The following is an 18,035-nucleotide window of genomic DNA, read 5'->3' on the forward strand; positions in this document are numbered from 1 at the left end:
TCTCGTACAACGAATAGGTGCGGTGAATGAGTTCTCAATATGTATTGACTTGCTCCTTGAGAGGCCGCCGCTTGCGATACGATAACACGTAGACAAACATTGGAAAATTTCCTTACAGTATTTTATGCTGGTACAAAAGCTTCATAAAAGTATTGGAAAATTAAGTTACTTCGTAAAAAGAGCTTAATATTGAGTAGGTAGCTATCTGCAACCACAATTCCCCTTTGCGAAATTGTCATGAAAACATCAATGGTTTTCATTGTACCAACTTTAGAAGCTTAATTCGCTTAAAACCGCTTCCCTTATTTAGGAACATAAATAAACATTGTAGCCGTGCGCGTGGGCGGGGGTCGATGTAAAAAACACACTCGGTTCAAGTGTTTTCTCAAATTCAGTTACGAGTTATTTCAATTTTATCACTTTTTGTCATGTTTCTAAAGAATGATTGTTTTCTCTACACACGTAGATAGTAGGAAGCTTTCACACTTAACTGTATGTAATAAGAGTGTACGATTGTGCTCTATCTCTAAATCTCAAAGTTGTGCACAAACGTCGTGTTCACGCCCTATTTAGAATCTTTTCGCGTCTCAAAGTTTAGCAATAAGGCTGCGATGCCATTATAAGAGCGGTCGGCTTCGAGCGCTTCACATACGTGCTACATATAACGATGTACGTATTGATTTCTTGTTGTCTTCGAGCTCTTTACAATCTGTAGCCGGAGCAGTTCATTCGCAAGTGGCGTACGAGCGCCTCACCTATCAATGAAACAATAAAAAGTTTTATTTAAGTATCTACTGAACCGAAGCTTCGCGCGCTCGGAATTAGAGCTCAAACGTGTAAATATTTACACAAGAAACTATTCATCGACTGGACACGTCTGGTCGCCGGCGCGTCTCACTCGAGCTTTTACGAGTTTACAATAGACGCGAGTTAACAGTTCGCCCTCGCCCTCAGAGGTCCGCTCCACTTACGCGAGGGTCACGACGACGACTTTCACGAACGATGAAGTCGTTCGGCCGAAGATAGTGTAGGTTATGAAGAGGCGTGCGGGTGCCGCCGCCCTCCTCCCCCACGCGACCCATTTGCATAATGAGTGGCCGGCACCGGCTCCAACGCTCACCGCCACCGCCGCCGCGCGTACCGCACGTGTCACGTGCTGCGGCCGCGTCACGTCGCCGTCACGTCGCCGCACCGCACGCGCCCTCGATACGTCCCGGCAGCGCGATGTTCCCCGCTCTAGTAATATATGATGTTATGCTCTAACACTCGCACGTGAACATTCTATTAAGATCGAACACGTACCGACAGAAATAAGCCGTGGGCTTTATTTCACATTATCAGAACATACATGATGTGCACAATATTTTAACGATGTCTTTCGAATGACTCGTCGTTGATTTAAAGGCTGTATGTGTCGGCTGCAGCCTGTCGATTACAATGTTATGGAAGGTCGATACTGTTATGTTAATGTCCATCACGATCTAAACGTAGGTATACTCGTATATATAGACGCGGCGAGCGTCACACGACTCAATTCATTAGCTTTATCCACTCGAGGAACTCCCAGAGCGAGTTCGATGAAATTATTTACTTCGCTTTGGTTATTACGATCACGAATAGAAAGGTGTGGTGTACCGCACACAATGCGACGTGGACAATTTATAGCTGTTTCGATTCGGCCACCGTCGGCAAGAGCTCGTAACTTGATTTGTTTAACGAGGTAAAAAATTGTATTAGGGAGCGGACGTGGGCACCGACCAGGTGTCCGGTAGGTGCGCGCTCGGCGACTAGCTATACACACGTGTGTACACGTGCCGCTCGCGGGCGTGACGCGTCTCCTACGTCGTAGTACGAGGACGCGCACGTAGTTGATGATGTCCGCTGTCGTTCATAGCGCCACAGCATACATGGTATGACGGAGGAGGAGAACGTGGTGCGGCCGCACCAGGAGATGGCAGTGCTCTCCCTCGAGGAGAAGAAGTACCTGCTGGGCGTGGAGCGCGGCGACGTGGCGGGCACGCGGCGCGTGCTGCAGCGCGCGCGCGACACCGGACACATCAACGTCGACTGCGTGGACCCGCTCGGCCGCAGCGCGCTGCTCATGGCCATCGACAACGAGAACCTCGAGATGGTGGAGCTGCTGCTCGAGTTCGGCGTGGAGACGCGTGACGCGCTGCTGCACGCCATCTCCGAGGAGTTCGTCGAGGCCGTCGAGGCGCTGCTCGACCACGAGGAGCGCACGCGCAAGCCGGGCGAGCCTAACGTGAGCATTGTTTACTCCGGCGTAGAGTACAGTCGGCGCGCCGCGGGCCTACGACAGTTATTAATATGTTGCAGAGCTGGGAGGCGCTGCCACCAGAGACGGCGACGTTCACGGCGGACATCACGCCGCTGATTCTGGCGGCGCACCGCGACAGCTACGAGATCATCAAGCTGCTGCTGGATCGCGGTGCTGCGCTGCCCGTGCCGCACGACGTGCGGTGCGGCTGCGACGAGTGCGTGCGCTCGCGCCGCGAAGATTCGCTGCGACACTCGCGCTCCAGGATCAACGCATATCGAGCGCTCGCCTCGCCCTCTCTTATAGCGCTCTCGTCCAAAGACCCGATCTTGACAGCATTCGAACTATCGTGGGAGCTCCGGCGGCTGTCGGCGCTGGAGCATGAGTTCAAGACGGAGTACCAGGAGCTGCGCGCGCAGTGCCAGGAGTTCGCGACGGCGCTGCTGGACCACACGCGCACGTCGCACGAGCTGCAGGTGCTGCTCAACCACGAGACAGGCTCGCCGCAGGTTCCACTGCCTGAGCCTGGCGCGCCCGAGCGCATGAGACTCTCTAGATTAAAGCTAGCTATTAAATTAAGACAAAAGAAGGTAAGATAACATCGATACATTACAAATTGCAGATTGAATAATGTTATCAAAATAATATAATGCCTATCGTTGTAATTCCAGTTCGTGGCACATCCGAACGTGCAGCAACTATTGGCGTCCATCTGGTACGAGAGCGTGCCGGGCTTCCGGCGCAAGAACATGCTGCTGCAGGCGGCGGAGATGGTCCGCATCGGCGCCATGTTCCCGCTGTACTCGCTGGCGTACATCGTGGCGCCGCACTCCACCGCCGGCCGCACGCTGCGCAAGCCCTTCATCAAGTTCCTGTGCCACTCGGCGAGCTACTTTATGTTCCTATGTGAGTAGTAACCACTTGCTATTTCACTGTTATCTTTGTTCCTCTGTCCTGTAACAAGTCTGTATATTTGTTAGTATTTAGTCATCAAAGCGATCTCGAGTACTTATCAGTATTTTTAAGCGGGAGCGTTTTGTTTTAAAGTATTTATTTTGTCATCTCTCTTAATTCGGAATCACGCTGACTGTCGCTAAAAATTGATATCCATCACGGCATTTGATTTTATAGCGGATATTTCGTGTGTTTAGCGACTGTTAATGGTTAACGCAACGTTAAAATTTGATTCATTCAAGATCAAAAACATGATGACTAATTGTATTTGTAATTCCTTTGTGTTCTTCAATGTCGTACGTTATTTCAACGTATTACTGTGGGAGGCGATATAACATAAAATATTTATTGTAGGTAAATATTTGAATAACGTATACATATTATGTACATATGCCGCAGTATCTGTCAGCGGTCTGTTCCCAGATTTATACAGTTAAAAATTTCAGTACCAATACGTGTATGGAATATCTAACACGGCTATTACATTAACTTCAATCTGATAGATCGGTGTTATTCATCAACCGTATTATGTATAAAAATGAAGTAAATTAATAAATTTTACGTACTGTGTTTAGATTTTATAGACAAACTAGCTGACCCGCGTAACTTCGCTTGCCTCCAATAAGAGAGAATGGGTGAAATTTTTCCCCGTTTTTGTAACATTTTTTACTGGTACTCTGCTCCTTTTGGTCGTAGCGTGATGATATATAGCCTATGTCCTTTCTCGGGTATCAAAATATCTCCATACCAAATTTCATGCAAATTAGTTCAGTAGTTTAGGCGTGATTGAGTAGCAGACAGATAGTATGGATAGATAACACGGTAGCATAAAATATCGAATCCAAAATTAAAATCACGCAGATCTTGCAATCCCGTGGGCTTGATCTAAAGCTTGCATATCGATGCGACATATAGATGCGCGTTTTGAATGTGTCAGATTCAGCAAATTGATATGTGTAGCGGCCAGCGGGGTCTGTAATCTGGAGTCCCTAAAAGAGAGGCTCAATAAAAATTTACTACTGGAAATTCAGACTGCCTCCGTGGCGCAGTGGCTTAGGTCACCACGCCGCTACCATTGCGTCGGGAGGTCGCGGTTTCGATACCCACGCGGAATTATTTGTGCGATCCGCAAATAATTGTTTTGGGTCTTACTGTACTTTGTGTCCTTTGTTTGTATGTTTGTAAAAGTCCCCGGAACACAAAAGAAATTCTTAGGGAGGCAGTTGTCTTTTGAAGAAAGAAAAAAAGAAAAGAAAACAGCTGGAAATTATAAAGAAGTAATGAGTGTTATATTAACATGTGTAAATGTTCACAGTTCTTCTAATTTTGGCATCACAACGCATCGAGACGGCGGCGGGAGGGCTGCTATGGGGCACGCCTCATGGGGAGCCCCTGTCGCGGCGCGGGGCTCCGCCCTCGCTCGTCGAGTGGCTCATCCTCGCCTGGGTCAGCGGTCTGTATAGCACTACTTTTAAACAAATTATTTTGATACATACATCGGTATCTTCTTCGGTAAATTGATCTAGCTTTTGCTTGACGTTTCGGCACACTTTACAATCCGTTAATTTTCGTGAAATAGGAAGTTAGTTTCGTTAATTGGGTTTAAGTCGTAGTCGATGATAACTAAACCAAATTATAATACAAAAAGAAATATGTATTAAATTACGTAATATTTATTTCACATATACGCATATGAAGACAAGAAAGATAAATTTGACAATCTCTGTATTGTATTATAGCTCAGTGCTGTTTTGAAAACACCCTGTATAATATTTCAAAATTCTAACACCCTATTATAAAGTTATGACAAACAAGTGCAGTAGAGTGTTTACTTTGGGGCTTGCTACGAATTGTCTACGGCGTAGCGACTTGGCTACGAGCCCATATTCAGCCATGTCTGGTCTTGTACCAAATTGAAACTTATAGTTTATGTTACGAAATAGAAAGTGGGGAACTGAAACACGAAGTAATTTAAAGTTTTAACATCATGATAAAATTTGATCAAACTAGAACATTTTGATCAAAACTCAAAAGAGTTTTTTTTAATAAACTTTTCATATTATATATACACATTGTCCTGGTAAATACATAAACAAAAATATTACTTATCTTTTTAAAGTCTAAATAATAAAAGTAAAGATAGCTGTTATGTAATTTTCAGCAATAAAACGCCTGAAAAGGTCGAAATTGCTTACTAAATGCATGCGAGTAAAACAAACCAAATCCATTAAATTCATCTGGACTATCTAGTGCGGCCTGCAGCTGGCAACAATAGCTGCTACCTCGATTGTGTGTTATATAATATGATACCTAAATAGTTCAACGAGAATAGTTTATTGATTTTGTGTGATATTCAGCTGTTTTTCTCGCTTTTCTATTACGGTATTTGGGAAATAGTTTACTGTAGATACAAGTTGGTAGTTTCGATTTGAGCCTATATAGAAATTATAAACTGTATTTAAACTATCTTACCCCCGGTTTATCGTTTTAACTCATATAAAAAATGAATAGATAAACTACCGCTAAATGTATTTAGAAACCGGGGTTAGTTATTTAGTGTTTTGTCCCTTTTAATCAACGTTGAAAATGCACTACTCGAGTTTAAAAGACAAAATACTGTATAACCAATCATAGTTTACACGTACGTTTAATAGTAACAGAGTAAATGCATAAAGTTTAATGGGATCGACATTAAGGGCAAATTAATGAAAAAACAGGCTTTAATAGATGCTAAATATAACATCGGTATATCGTAAAATATTTTCGAGTCCATCTGTTAAAAATCCTTTAAGTTCTTTTGGCGGTATTTTCTGCGAAGCTTTTTTTTTTTAACTTAATGTTATAAAAGTCCTGGCTGATATATTCGTTGATTGTGATTGTTGTTTATGGTGTGCAGGTCTAATCTGGAGCGAGGTGAAGCAGCTATGGGACATGGGGCTGCGAGAGTACGTACACGACATGTGGAACGTGATAGACTTCGTCACCAACTCGCTGTACGTCGCCACTGTCGCGTTACGAATCGTCTCACATTGTCAGGTGTGTAGTAAGATTTATAATTATTTCCTTGAGTTTTTGGTTCCTTGCTCTCTCTGATCAACCATTTTAGAATAAATCCAGCTCATTTCACCGTCTTATTTGAGTTGCCCACGTCCGAGTACCACTGTAGGTGAGTATCATGTCGCTCACTTGCGACAATAATGTGACATTTAGAAAACCTCAATCTTACAGTATGTCTACCATTTTTAAACTTTTGATCGTTGCTAGTGCTACACTGCGAGTAAAAAATATCGCGTTTTTGTAGAATAAAGAGCTAAAAATAAAAAATTTGAATTTTTCGAATTATTACATTGTCGTCGCAAGTGAGCGATGTGTCCTAAAATTGATATCACTTCGAAAAATGTTTTTATCATTGAAAAGTTCATTATCAATAACAGATATAACATACAAAGCACTGCTCACACTAGTTCAACAGTCTGTTCACATAAAAAGTGTTATGCAAGAAAGGATTATTAGAATTTCCTATTAACTTACTATACGTACCTACATCTCGAAAAAAGGGTAAGGTTTATAACCAAAACGATATCTTCTAGGTGCGTCGCGAAATGGCGATGGGTCTACAATGGAACCAGCCCCGTGAGAAATGGGACGCGTGGGACCCGATGCTTTTGTCCGAGGGTCTGTTCTCAGCCGCTAACATCTTCAGCAGCCTCAAGCTGGTGTACATCTTTAGTGTGAACCCTCACCTCGGACCGCTACAAGTCTCCCTCAGCCGGATGGTGCTCGATATACTTAAGTTCTTTGTTTTGGATATATTGGTCATCTTTGCTTTCTCCTGTGGTGAGTAGTTTTTAATGTTATGGTTCAATATTGATAAAAGATTTACTGTAATTTTGTACTCAGTAATGCTCCGTTTAAATACATATTATTATGTTTGACAACGGCTGAATTAAGTACTAAAAAGTATTCATTACCCGGCCAAAACATATTGCTGTCGTTAATATGAAATTCAACTTTTAAATTGTTTAGGCAGACTCTCATGAAAATTGTTAAGTACAAGCAATCAACTCTTCATTGTCTCTGACTATTTGTTTCTATATATCTCATCCTGCAGTATTCGGTAGTTTTGAGACTACATCATCATGAAGTATGTATTGACTTCTTATTTCCGTCAGGTCTTAACCAGTTGCTATGGTACTACGCGGACATGGAGAAGAAGAGATGTACAACGGGAGGTACATCACTCTCAGCCAACGGCACTCTACCAGACCCTGACGCGTGCATCGTTTGGAGAAGATTTGCCAAGTAAAGATTTTGTTCCTATTATAATTCTATGGCCAAGATTATCTTCAACCATGAAGATTGCGAATCTATCGGAGTAACAGCGTTTTTATTTCGCCTTACCAGTCCTCTGTTTTTTTTTTTTAAGTCGATCAAAATATTCAATTCCTTTTATGTGATCTTTTGAATCAAATAGGTCAACATCGGAATATGTGTGGAGTATTTGTGAAGACTAGTTTTTACAGGATTTCAACTCTAATTGTATGGCAAATTCTTCACATTGTGACAAACGTAATTGTAGTCTGGAAAGACATTCTATATTATATCCGTGTGTAAACTCACACCAATCGACAAACTCATCACGCGAACTGAATATTATATTACTATATCTTTTTATGGTGCTTGTTATTATAATACCCAGTAATTTGGCTCCAAGCCATTCAGTTATATACAGTTTCACTGGCACTTGCTTTATTATCCTTTGACCTCCAATTCACAGAGTGTATAGGCTATTTCCATACGTTATACGTCTTCTTTATTCGTATTACACTTGCAGATTATGATAAGGACATAATCAGCTCCATTTATTTGTCTCGTGCTACAAGGAAAATGTATGGATTGTAATATTGTGTTTATATGGAGGCTGGAAGCTTGCCCGATGAGTAATGACGGCACTTATCACATAGTTTCGCTATAAGCTTTTGATAAGAAGATAAAATTGAATCAGATGACGAGACTTTTGTTTCCTTTTTCTATTAGTTACACAATAATGTAAGTTTGCTTCCATTTGGAAGTTGTAAAATATCATTGACAGATTACATCAAAGTAGATTATTACGAGTCGGGACCTCTGGTAGGTAGACAAGCTTGCAAAAAAGTTAGTAACGTTTCTTAGAATGGAAATTAAACTACCAGTAGTAAATAAAAATATGAGTAACGTTCCCTAGTCTGAAATAATATATCACCAATTAGATTCTCTTGTTAAAATATCTATGGAACAATGCATTTCGTGTGTACATACATCACACTCTTATACTCATTTACCCCGCTCTTTATAGTTTGTTCGAGACGATGCAGACGTTGTTCTGGGCGGCGTTCGGCCTCGTGGACCTGGATTCCTTTGAGCTGGACGGCATCAAGATCTTCACGAGGTTCTGGGGCATGCTGATGTTCGGCACCTATGCTGTCATCAACGTCATCGTACTCCTCAACCTGCTCATCGCCATGATGAATCACTCTTACCAACTTATTTCTGTGAGTCTTATTTTCAATCAAGTTTTTTTGAAACATTTCGTTCTTTATTTTTTTTTTATTTAATGCTTTACTTTAACGGTTTATGCAGCAAACCATTTTCTTTACACTCTGACGTTTTCCTAGACATTAAATATAACTATTTATAAACTGTTTAAGAGTCCATGAGACGGTATAAACGAGTCATAGGTATGTTTCTTAGTAAATTTTCTAATAGATAACTATATTAACATTACAGGAACGCGCAGATGTGGAGTGGAAATTCGCGCGTAGTAAACTTTGGATTAGTTACTTTGAGGAAGGAGGTACGGCGCCACCGCCCTTCAACGTGGTGCCCTCGCCCAAGAGCCTGCTGTATGCGTGGCGGTGGCTGCAGCGTAGGATGTGTGGCCATGCGCGTGCCAAGAGAGAACACATGCGGACCATCAGGGTACCTCCTTTGAACTCCCTTTTTGGATTTCGTGCAGGGCTGATCATAATTTGAACTGTTAATCATGAAATACCTATCTTTGTCCACAGAGAAAAGCCAAACAAGCCAACGAAAGAGACTTCCGCTACCAGGTTTGTTATTTTGTAACAATAAATTAATGATAACTCAGCTTTCTAGCACGGGACCGGCACTTTGTGTTGTCTGTCGGTCCACTGTACATACAAAGCGTAACGTGTGTCCATTGGTGTACGTCGTCAGGCAATAATGCGCAACCTGGTGCGTCGGTACGTGACGGTGCAGCAGCGGCGCGCCGAGTGCGGCGGCGTCACCGAGGACGACGTCAACGAGATCAAGCAGGACGTCAGCGCCTTCCGCTGCGAGCTCGTCGAGATCCTGCGCAACTCCGGCATGAACACCAGCACTGTTAACGCCGGAGCGCCAGGTGACCACTCGTACCAGATGATCCTAATTACTTGCTCTTTCGAAGGTCTATACGATTTCTTTCATATTAAGCAGGCGGTGGAGGCGGCAAAAAGAATCGCCAGAAGGAGCGTCGATTGATGAAAGGGTTTAACATCGCACCGGGCGGGTCGCTGGCACCTGTGGACGAGTTCTTGGCGTCGCTACACCACGAGCACGGTGGAGCACACGGTGCGGCGCACCATGCCTCACTGTCCGCTCTGCTGGGTGGCCGCCTGCGGACCAGCCAGTCCAGTCTGTCAGACGGCGGTGCCAGCGCAGTGGGCGGGGGCCTCGCTGCCGCGCGTCGTAAGCCCGCCTCACACAAGCGTCGCTGGGGCACCATCATCGAGGCGGCGCGGGCCGCTCGCGTCTCGCGCCTCATCGGCCGGTCCAGGTCAGAGGACTCCGTTTGCGATCACGCGCGACAGTCAGCCAGGTAAGTCGTCGCCGGTGGACGGCGGACGAACTTTCGCCGCCATCGATGACGTGAGGTTGCCGATACATAACTATTTTTTACCCGAGGGTGTTAATTCTTTCGACATATGGTTTTAATTGCATTATGATTTTACCAGCGGCAGCGATCGCTCGGATTCCGGGAGCGATTCGCAGCGTAGCCCGGAACGAACGACACGCAGCGGTCCATTGCATCCGCTATCAGCACTGGCGGCGCTCAAGCGCAAGCGGAAGAAGTTCTCGGACTCGAGGCGGCCCGGCGCCGAGACGCGGGCCGCCGCGGCGACCGACGCGGCGCTGCAGCGCGCCAGCTCGGTGCCGGCGCGCGCCCCGCCCGTGTCGGCGGTGGCGGCGCGGCCCACGATGCCGCCGCCCGCCGTGTCGCCGTCCACCACGACGGAGAGCGTGGCGGGGCGCGGCGGCAGCCGGGAGCCGCTGCTGGCGAGCCTGGACGACGACGCACACAAGGTGGGCCCGCGCCCCGCGGCCGAGCGAGCGCGGCGCTCGGCGGCGGGCGGTGCTGAGATGCGTGTCGACGATTCCCAGGAGGCGTGCGGGCGCTGCGGGTACGAGGCGGGCGCCGGCACGGAGGCGGGCGAGGGCGAGGCGCCGGGCGCGGGGGGCGCGGGGCTGCCGTGCGCCCGCTGCGCGGCGCTGGCGCGGCTCGCCGGCGTCACGCCGCTGCACGGCCACGCGCCGCACCACTCCGCCGGCTGGCTGTAGGCTCGCCCCCGTCTGTCCAGTAGACTGCAGTGTCGTCGCCCGTCGCTCCGCCGGGTCCTGCTCGCCTCGTCACCGAGCGTCGTCGGTCGCACAAATATGTAGATAATTCGTTATTGCGAAGTGGGAGTTTATTATTGATTAATCGGTGTTTTGGAGACGACAGAAACAAACGGTAGCATGCACTCGACACTCTACTTATTGATATAGTACTAGCATTATGTATACACACGACATAATTATCAATACTTAGTGAATAAATCTTCCTATAATATTTTAACGAAGACATATTTTATCAAACACCAATTAGTTAAGTAGCTACAAAATATTTTAAATTAGCGATAAGTATATTATAGTTATACTCGGTAGGTATGTAAGAAATTATTTTATATACAATTTAAGAATAAATTGTGAGCGGCGGATTGACTTGAATGAAATCATTTTATATATTGCTATAGTTACAAATATAGAACCAAAACTTACCGGCCTCATCAATACCTAGTTATAAAATTGTGCATAAATAGCACACATACATATAATTTTTGCATAGATAGATACAAGATAGGAAATGATATGACCATAACATAGACAAAGCGTCAACCACCGCGCTAGTTAGTCCAACGTTCGAGTCAATCTGCGGTATGTAAAGAACGAGAAGCTAGCCACATAAGGTATGTACTAATAGCCAATAAGTTACTAAATATAATCATAATGTGTTCCAGAAAGTTTTCCAATTATAAGTTACTCGATCGGCGCACAGTGAAATAGTGCTACTATTATACTAAGTAAGGATGAACAATATAAAACAGGGATTTTTAATGAAACATGTTATACCTACTTACCTAAATATCCGATGCCGGTATGTAATACCCCTGACGTTTTGTAAGACACGCTAGCTTAAGTAGTCGATAGGCGAGTAGTAGATAATACACAGGTGTCGCAGTATCGGTTCTATTCTATTCACACGTTCGGAACGGTCACGGCGAAGTACCGACATGATTTAGAACATTTTAGTTCATTCATTTGTTCAGTCGAGGATCATTACGGAACAATCAGGTTATAGTAGTAGATGCGATGTCGCGAATGACTGTCCGCCGAGTTTTGGACATTACGCTAATGTATGGCCACTGATCTCACTCCTTGACCTGCTTGATCATCATCATCGTCCTAAGCAAATAACATCAGTTATATAAGAAGTGATATACGCTTATTACCACTCCAATCATTCCCTGCCTTCTTCCCATCAATCATAGTATACTTCGTCGGAGTATCCTTGAGATCATGACTGAAGTGTATCTGTAGGCGGTCGTTCATTAGCGTGTGTTCGTCCACGTACACGAGTATGTAGATGTAAGTGATGGTCTGTCACGTCGCCGTCACGCTGTCGTCACGCCGTCACGCCACAGCACATATCGTCGTTCAATGTGTACGCCTGCTAATGTGTATATTGTTTATCTTATAATTGATGATTGAGTGGCGGACATGCACCGGCGTGTCCCCACGACCAGAGGCCTTCACACGTGTTTAGTTGTTCGCCGCGCCCGGCACGCTCGCGGCGGCCGCGGTGCCGGCACATAATCGATTATATTTTGTAAAGAATTGTTATTTATTTATACATTATATTTGTATATAACGGTGCGAAGTTTAATAAAATAAGCACTATTCACTCAGTGGTTTTATTTCCTAATCACTTTTAACAATGGTCTGTTTGAAACAGTTTAGGCCCTCATTGCGGTCCCTGTGGAACTCCGGCTAGCTTTATCAGGCAACAGTAATAATGAAATTATGAATAAATAGAAGGTAAAATTGGAATACAGGAAAGTCAACAGCAAAATTCTTTACTAGTTAGTAAGTAAGTTGAACAACATTTAGCTAGCTTTATCAGGCAACAGTAATAATGAAATTATGAATAAATAGAAGGTAAAATTGGAATACAGGAAAGTTCAACAGCAAAATTCTTTACTATACTCTTTAAAATATAGCTTGATTAGAATGACAGATGTCAAACTGTTTTGACTAGGGTTGTAGAAGTATTGATCAAAATCGATAGCGAAAAAATCGAATCTAAAATAATTATATTCGATTAAATTATTTTTGAATTTGCTTTTTACGAATTGTTGTTGTGAATCTTATTGTTTAAGAAATTTCGTATAGGACGATCAGCCCTACTTTTAACACCGCATGGAGACCTCTCCTAGTTTAGTATTAATTAGGATCAATTAAATAAAACAATGAAAACGGTTAAATAAAATTAAATTATTCAGTTAATGGTGCAATTCTGATGATAGGGATGAGGATGATAGTAATATAAGATGCGCAGTTAATGGTGCGCATCCTAAATCAGTATAATCCTCATCGCTATCATCAGAATCGCTGGAACAATCTTGGAGATTCATTATTAATTCTTGGTCACAAATAGTATCATAGTGTGCTTCGCGATTAACGATTAAGCAATCGATTTACTCTTATCATTTGTGTCTCCTCACTAAAATTTTTGCAACATGACGTAGCCTTGTAGAGAGGTTGAAAATTATTAGGTTTATTTTTAAGACTTAAGAAAATAGTACTGATTTTTAGTTTAAAGGCTGATTGTATTGAATTATTCTGATTTCTTATTGAGGATCTGTATTTAAAAAATAGTTATAATGCTAGACAAGACAGATTTTTCGTGTTTCAATTTGTAATACTCGTTAGACGTCGCTACAAAGTTGTGTCATCTGTTTTGCTTAGAACTGTCATTTTAATCAAGCTATATTTTAAAGAGTATAGTTAGTAAGTAAGTTGAACAACATTTACACAAAATATCTAATGCGTTACCGAGTCGAAAGCCTTACCAATAAATTAAAAGCTATTTTCCCTGTAATTCAAAAGCGTATTCAGTCTACTTTTCTACAATCGAAGGGGTAAAATAAAAAGGGCAAACGAACTAAAAATAATGGTAACGTATATTTTTGTAACTAGTATAGTAAGGCTGTGGTCTACGCGGCGGCGAGGTCGAGCGGCGTGTAGTCGGCGGAGGGCGGGCGGCGCACGGCCAGCGTGACGCGGCCGCCGCGCTCGGACAGCAGCACGCCGCAGCCCCGCGCCAGCGCGCCGCGCTCGGCCGCCAGCGCGATCTGGTTGACGACGCGCCGCTCCACCTCGTGCTTGATGGACCGGGCGCCGTAGTGCACGTCGTACCTGACAACAGATACGCTATTACTTCTATTCTTTCTTGGGAAATTTATAATGATGGGTTGTATTGCGTAATTAACTTTGTTACTAATTGGTGGTGGTTTGGATATTAGTAGTTACTGGGCCTAGTGGCTGACTATTTGGTGCAAACATGGTGGGTATACACGAACCGTGCCGGTATCTTTTAAATTCAAAATCAGAGTACTCTAGTGGTTCAATAAAAAAATACTGTCTTGTCTTTTCTATACAAACTACAATACTAAACGTGCAACTTAAATAGAAATAGTTGATGTAGTAATACAACATTAAAAGTAAGAGATTACTTACCCATCAGCTAAAGCGCCAAGAACTCCACCTTCCCAGCGGAGTTCAACAGAATGTCTTGCGAAAGCCTTGTCAGCCCAGCGTTTGAGCTCCAAGTTAACTAACGTCAGCAACTCCTGCCTCGAGAACGGCAAGAAGTACACTATCTCGTTGATACGGCCTAGAAACTCGTCCCGGCCGAAGTGCCGTTTGAGAATCGGCCGAACTACAGTGTCTTTGAATAGACGTGATACTTCTAGAGATTCCTCTGCTTCAGGTGTCTGTGCTGCTGAAATCAAGGAGAGGATTTTTCATTACCCAAAGTTTATTTGTATGTTAAAGTAGTACTTGCGATATGTAGAAATCATAAGCGTAGAATTGCAATTTATAACCCTTCTACAGTACTGACAAAAGCATCGTGAGTGCGCAGTGAGGCTCCAAGATCAGCCTAGCCTTTCTTCCAACCATGCAGAAAGTTGGTTTCCTGTCTAATCAGATGCTACTGGGAAACCAGTAGTTTACATGGAGCCATTGTGTATCGGATCTCCATAAGACATTTACCTATGTTATAACATGATTGTGAGGCACTAAGAGTACTAAGACTATAGAAAATAATACGTGAACGACTGAAAGTATACTGTTTCATTAGAATTTGAAGACGTACCATCGTCCCCGCTGGCGGCACTGGTAGGTGGTACGAGACCGACACGTTGTGCGGACCGTGTCTCTGCTTCACGTCGCAGTTTGAGCCCGTACTGCGCGATCTCGTCCGCCGCCAAATTTGACGTCATCACGAAGATCGCGTTCTTGCATTCTATTAACTTGCCTTTACCATCCGTAAGCCGGCCCTGTAATAATTACGTACGAATTAAAGTTTCTCAAAAGGTAATTCTATACAATATTATACAATAAAAGTTATACAAACCTCGTCGAACAGCTGAAGCAGCACTGTAAGCACGTCTGGGTGGGCTTTATCTACTTCATCGAATAACACAACGGCGTCGGCGCGTCGTGCTAGCGCCCGCGTCAGTTGTCCACCTTCCTCATGTCCCACGTATCCTGGCGGTGCACCGATCAGCTTAGCCACCTCATGCTTTTCCTGGTATTCCGACATATCCAGCCGAATGAAGGCCGCTGGATCGTCCCGATGCATATACCTCGCTAATTGCTTAGCCAGTTCAGTCTTGCCGATACCTGAGCTTCCAAGGAACAGAAATACGAGTGGATGTTCGTCGTCCGCCCATCCGTTTTCTTTACGGCGGACAGCGGCAGCGACGGCTTCTATTGCGGCCTGTTGCCCTACTATGTACTGTTTAAGACGTTGCTCTAGCGGGAAACGACGTCGTTCTTCTGCAGCTGCGGCGGCAGCGGCTTCCTCCCAGCGCCGCGTGTGGGTGATGATAAGGTCTCGTGTGGGGGACGGATCACGCGCGTAGTGCAATGCACGACGTCCTGCGTGGTCACGCGCTGTTGGATCGGCGCCTGACTCGAGCAGTGCTTTCGCTGAACCGGCGGAATCGGCTAACGCTGCATAGTGCAGCGCTGTCCAGCCGAGGAAAGAGGCGCGCGCGTTCATGGTGGGACAGAACTCGTCCTCTCGCCTCTGTAGCACCTCGAGCGGGTGTAAGCCGGCGCTGCTGGCTGATGCCGAGGCACCTGCGTAGCGCTCTTGGACATCATGTCGTGCGCCCAGACGGAGCAGTTCGCGGACAGCACTAGGCTGGTCATTAGCCGCCGCTATCATGAGCGCAGTCCATCCCAGTGCATGGCGTCGGTTAACTGAAGTGTTCTCAGCGTCCAACTCGCCTTTACCAGCTGATGCTTCAATTTGTCTGTAAAATTTTGTTTAAAAAATTACATAAGCATATTAATAAACATTCACATCTCTTGCCAGAATGCAAACTTGTGACAATACACCAATAATATAAAACATTATATTAATTACTACCCATAGTAATGGGTTATATTTATTTTAGTAATGGGTTTGTATAAATCTGAAGTAAAAATAATAATGAAAGTGCAAAAAAGGGACTTACGCCCGTATCTCATCCACATTTCCAATTTTAGCAGCTTTGAAGAATCGTTTTTCTGTAACAAGATACAGATTATAGGAAATATACCTTGGAAAATATACTATAATTTTGCTAAGCCAAAAAACAACAACATTGTGCATGTTGCGGTTGTGTCAATCTACCCCTCTTTAATGGACTTGGCATATCTATCTCTAGTTTGCAACTAATGTTTGAATTTAGTATCATTGCAAAGAAAGTCAGAATCATCTGGAGTAATTAAATTTGATAACAATGAGCTGGATTTTGATACCTTGTAAAATGATGCAATCAGATGAAATAATTATAACTAACTGGTTTAAATTGTCAGTGTATAATTAGAATTGGACTTTGACCATGTACTTATTGCTAGCCAACTAATGAATAAAAGTGAAAAATATGCACCTAGTACCTGGTCATCAATATTAGGTTCTAATATTGTTGTCATTCTTGTAACGTATACAATAGTATACATATACCTCATATTGTGCTATATCAGGGTCAGTTTCAGCATCTTACAAGGAGTGGTAACTTATCCTAGAAATAGCTATGTTTGATACTATTCTAATGAAGTCTGATAGCCCCTACCATTGAAAGCTAAATCAGCAGCAAGCAGTGCCAGTCCCAAGGAGCCTGCCCCGAGCATCAACCTTCTGGCTTTAGTCCGATATTCACTGCCCGGGTCACCCCCTGCACCCATGCCATGTACACGCCGTGCCACAACACCAGCCAGACGCGCTGACCTCCTCAGCACCAAAACATACTTGACTGATCGCCGAAATATTGACATCTTAAAATTCTTACTGCAGTTTAGTTGATAGATTGTTTTTATAATCCAATATTTCGGTAAGATAATTATCTAATGAGTTACGCAACTGCAGCATCATTACTAGTTATGTTTTGTTTGTACATTTTAAGTTTAGGTCGCTTTTCTGTGTTTTTCCATCATTTTCCAATTTCAGCCTGTCTGTTTTGTCAGCTGTCAAAATAAATGACATTTTTTTAGTGTTGCCAGCTATAAATATATTTACATTGAAACAAAACTATTTTATTTAATGCAAATATGATTAAATAAAGAAATAGGTTGATTGCATTAACTTAATCAACAGTATTAAATTATATCTACGTGTAAGCTACTATTTTAATACGTTTTGTTACGTTTGTAAAACAAATTCAAATAAACTATCGTTCTAAAACTTGACGATAGTATTTTTAGACGACCACATTAAAATTCTTGAACGCTGCTGTCAATGATTCCTGAATTTCATGCTAGATGGTGATCTACCTACAGTATTTTCAATGAAAATGAAGTGTTTAGCAATTTTAAAAATAATGTACCTATAACAAAAGGTGTAATTACTGGGCGCTGTGCTGGATAATATGTGCCTTGGAGCTCGCAGCATTAATAAATATATCGAAATTGGTTCCTGTTGGAATGTGTTGACACTTGAAAGTGTTTGTTTGGAAAAAGCATTTAATTTTCGCTCTTTGAGAGATGGCTTTGGGAGGTTCCACGTACCTGAAGAGCGCTACGATGTTGGAGCAATTGTTGGAGGAGATCAACTTCCAAAGAACCAAGGAAATGCGTCAGCTGATGAAAGATGGTGAGTGCTCTACATTACGATATTTTTATTGTTTATTATTACTTACTGTATGTTAAACGGTCTATTTGCTTTTTCTGGATA

At 43.5% G+C, this 18,035-nt stretch overlaps 3 protein-coding genes across 8 annotated transcripts in view; 2 read left to right on the forward strand and 1 right to left on the reverse strand.

Annotated features, from left to right (window-relative positions):
• Positions 1-12,491, forward strand: part of Trpgamma (Transient receptor potential cation channel gamma) — a 49,043-nt gene extending 36,552 nt beyond the window's left edge. For 3 of the 5 annotated variants that reach the window (XM_076116193.1, XM_076116194.1, XM_076116192.1), the window contains 13 exons: positions 1,895-2,263; positions 2,338-2,868; positions 2,950-3,184; positions 4,548-4,685; positions 6,129-6,268; positions 6,823-7,069; positions 7,405-7,534; positions 8,568-8,763; positions 8,999-9,190; positions 9,280-9,321; positions 9,449-9,632; positions 9,704-10,088; positions 10,225-12,491. In XM_076116193.1, coding sequence (XP_075972308.1) covers positions 1,895-2,263; positions 2,338-2,868; positions 2,950-3,184; positions 4,548-4,685; positions 6,129-6,268; positions 6,823-7,069; positions 7,405-7,534; positions 8,568-8,763; positions 8,999-9,190; positions 9,280-9,321; positions 9,449-9,632; positions 9,704-10,088; positions 10,225-10,828 — 3,393 coding nt within the window. In that variant the 3' untranslated portion in view covers positions 10,829-12,491. The remainder of the gene's footprint in view (positions 1-1,894; positions 2,264-2,337; positions 2,869-2,949; positions 3,185-4,547; positions 4,686-6,128; positions 6,269-6,822; positions 7,070-7,404; positions 7,535-8,567; positions 8,764-8,998; positions 9,191-9,279; positions 9,322-9,448; positions 9,633-9,703; positions 10,089-10,224) is intronic. The other 2 variants (XM_076116195.1, XM_076116196.1) reach the window with 2 other exon arrangements.
• Positions 12,492-13,752: 1,261 nt separating this feature from the next.
• Positions 13,753-17,329, reverse strand: LOC142974072 (mitochondrial disaggregase-like). 2 transcript variants are annotated; one of them, XM_076116201.1, is made up of 6 exons: positions 16,939-17,329; positions 16,339-16,390; positions 15,228-16,134; positions 14,967-15,150; positions 14,327-14,588; positions 13,753-14,005 (listed from the first exon to the last, which is right to left on the reverse strand). In XM_076116201.1, exons 1-6 carry the CDS (start codon positions 17,138-17,140, stop codon positions 13,804-13,806), a joined length of 1,809 nt encoding a protein of 602 aa, XP_075972316.1. In that variant the 5' UTR covers positions 17,141-17,329; the 3' UTR covers positions 13,753-13,803. The 2 variants fall into 2 exon arrangements, with proteins under 2 accessions (XP_075972316.1, XP_075972315.1); XM_076116200.1 differs by having other exon boundaries at positions 14,327-14,591.
• Positions 17,330-17,614: 285 nt separating this feature from the next.
• The window catches only part of LOC142974074 (uncharacterized protein KIAA0930 homolog), a 67,173-nt gene continuing 66,752 nt past the window's right edge, over positions 17,615-18,035 (forward strand). Inside the window, exon 1 of the mRNA XM_076116204.1 lies at positions 17,615-17,954. Coding sequence (XP_075972319.1) covers positions 17,846-17,954 — 109 coding nt within the window. The 5' untranslated portion in view covers positions 17,615-17,845. The remainder of the gene's footprint in view (positions 17,955-18,035) is intronic.

This window comes from Anticarsia gemmatalis, chromosome 7 (assembly GCF_050436995.1).
Source record: "Anticarsia gemmatalis isolate Benzon Research Colony breed Stoneville strain chromosome 7, ilAntGemm2 primary, whole genome shotgun sequence".
In the NCBI taxonomy this organism is placed as follows: domain Eukaryota; kingdom Metazoa; phylum Arthropoda; class Insecta; order Lepidoptera; family Erebidae; genus Anticarsia; species Anticarsia gemmatalis.

Bases quoted from the DNA above. Each gene is read 5' to 3' on its own strand.
- LOC142974072 (XM_076116200.1), bottom strand. From the start codon at position 17,140: ATGTCAATATTTCGGCGATCAGTCAAGTATGTTTTGGTGCTGAGGAGG. The intron at 16,391-16,938 runs GTAGGGGCTATC...ATCTTGTTACAG, and splicing joins TGCTGATTTAGCTTTCAATG to AAAAACGATTCTTCAAAGCT. The intron at 16,135-16,338 runs GTAAGTCCCTTT...AAAATTTTACAG, and splicing joins AATGTGGATGAGATACGGGC to ACAAATTGAAGCATCAGCTG.